Source organism: Palaemon carinicauda, chromosome 6 (assembly GCF_036898095.1).
Source record: "Palaemon carinicauda isolate YSFRI2023 chromosome 6, ASM3689809v2, whole genome shotgun sequence".
In the NCBI taxonomy this organism is placed as follows: domain Eukaryota; kingdom Metazoa; phylum Arthropoda; class Malacostraca; order Decapoda; family Palaemonidae; genus Palaemon; species Palaemon carinicauda.
Window position 1 is genome coordinate 24,864,408 of NC_090730.1, and position 2,500 is coordinate 24,866,907.

A 2,500-nucleotide genomic window follows, 5' to 3' on the forward strand; every position below is an offset into this window, starting at 1 on the left:
AGAGAGAGAGAGAGAGAGAGAGAGAGAGAGAGAGAGAGATCCCTTAAATTCGTGTGCAATCTTCAAAGTTATTGCTTGCCAGCCTTGCAGTTGCTAGAACATTTGCTATCTTTCTAATATTACCGAGTGTTAAAATCCCTCTCTGAGTGGGGATACCTCAACGGGATGAAAGAAGTTGTGTATCGCCATGATTAGTAAAGCTGTACAAGCCAGGGCTGATGGCCAGCGTGGTGATGAAAAGTGGCCAAACTCCACACATAAATAAGGAAATGTCCGAGGTCTTTGGTCTGCAGTGGACTAGAAACGGCTGCATTAAATGTTGTTGTTGTTGATTAAATTAGAGATATATTCTCCTCGTTTATTTTGATTACTTCCATTCCCATTATTTATATATTCTCATTTATCCTAAGGGTTGATTCGGTAGATAGAGAAATAAAAAACAGAATATTATGGCAATGAACCGAGTGGAACAAATCCATGTTTCTCAGAATAGCTATTCCCAATACTCAACTTTATCTTTCTCATTTTCGTCCTTCTAGATGTCGATGCGGAGGTAAGCGATGTTGATGGGAAACCTTACACCATTCTCTTGTATAGCAATGGACCTGGTTATGCCCATTCAACGCCAGCTGGAAGACAGGACCTAAATGGTTTCAACACTCAAGATATCAATTTCGTGCAGCAAGCGGCTGTGCCGAGGAAGTGAGTGATAAGTTTTTTCTTCAATACTTTTAGCATTTAAGTACAATACGGTTAGAAATTGTTGTGGAAAACATCAAAAGGATTATCATGAAATCAACTATATTCATGCTAAATGAGGGAGAAGATTTTAAGGAGATTATTATATTTTTTTACCGTAATCCATCTGTGTCCATGGAAATAATCTCGAAGTTGGTATAACCCTTTTGAATCGGGTTGTGGGAGCATAGTATAAACAGACATAATATTCTACTCTAGAAATTAACTTTTTTGTCTGTAACTGCTAGCAAATTGCATAGATATACAGATATTTATCGACAGGTGATTAAGAAAATATTAAAACGATATGTACAGTATGTGTGTAGACATATATGCAAATACACACATATATACTGTATACATAAACACACACACACACACACACACACACACATATATATATATATATATATATATATATATATATATATATATATATATATATATATATATACATATATATATGTATATATATATATATATATATATATATATATATATATATATATATTTATATATGTATATATATATATATATATATATATATATATATATATATATATATATATATATATATATATATATATACTGTATATAAATATAAAATCAGGCTTTAAATTGTTTTTACCATCGAATTAAGGCTGTATTCTTTTCAGACACATCAATATGCAATTTACGTTATGGGTAAACTTTTTCATTAATGTTTTTCTATTTCCTTTACATATTTTCTTCCACTAGCACACCAACTTAGATTCATCTTTATACTTCAATAATCTATCTCTCTCTCTCTCTCTCTCTCTCTCTCTCTCTCTCTCTCTCTCTCTCTCTCTCTCTCTCTCTCTCCTTTTCATATTGATTTTTTTCTCCATAACTTCCCTAACTTATTTAATATTCCCCTCCACCTTCATTCAACTGTACTAACGACTTCTCTTTCCTCGTTTGTCAGCCGAGATCACTTAGTAGCTTGATATCCTCTTCTCAAACCTCTATACCCACAAATCCATGAAAGAAACATCATGACCAAGTTGTAAAATTTTACATACTCCTCATATAATGACATTATTTTATTACTCTCTTTTATGTTATCTTCAAATAACCTCAAGAAAGTATAGTCCTAATTTCTCTATAAGTATGACCATACACCAATCCAATCCACTTTGAACTTTCTATCCATATCTACCTTTAAGTAAAACCGTTCATATTCTAGATAGATTTACAGCCACTCATTTGCTGAAGTCATATTATTATCTACTGGACAGTTAACCGCTCGTCTTTTCACCTTTAAGTAGAAATAATTATTACCATATGGAGGAAAAAGTACACGTGTGTGTAGAAAACGCTTCGAGGCATGTCTGAGTGAGGTTAGGTATTAAGCAGAGTAGTTAGATATGTATGTGTTCATCTTTAAAATGATAGCAGTTATAAAAGGGATGAAAAATTGTTTGGTCATAACAAAAAATACTTTTTAAACAAGGGAAAGTTCATGTGAGCCATAAGCCTGGTCATCGTGGTGGAAGAATTTTCCTCCATTACTAACCATTAAGTATTCTGATTTTGAATTATTATCACATTACCCTAACAGTCAATGTCAGTTATTCTCTACCTTTCGTCGAGTCTCTTTTCATTAAACTATAATCCCCAATTTTAAAACCCTCAACTAGGTCTGTTCCTTTACATATTAGTTAACGGTTAATTCCCCATTAGTTATTTATAGTATAAACATCTATCATTTGATCCTCCTTAACTTGACATTTTCAATTTA

General features: G+C 32.4%; 1 protein-coding gene across 1 annotated transcript in view; it reads left to right on the top strand.

The window, feature by feature from the left end:
• LOC137642055 (alkaline phosphatase-like) overlaps window positions 1-2,500 on the top strand; it is a 35,114-nt gene that overhangs the window by 31,054 nt on the left and 1,560 nt on the right. The window contains exon 7 of the mRNA XM_068374618.1: window positions 540-702. Coding sequence (XP_068230719.1) covers window positions 540-702 — 163 coding nt within the window. The remainder of the gene's footprint in view (window positions 1-539; window positions 703-2,500) is intronic.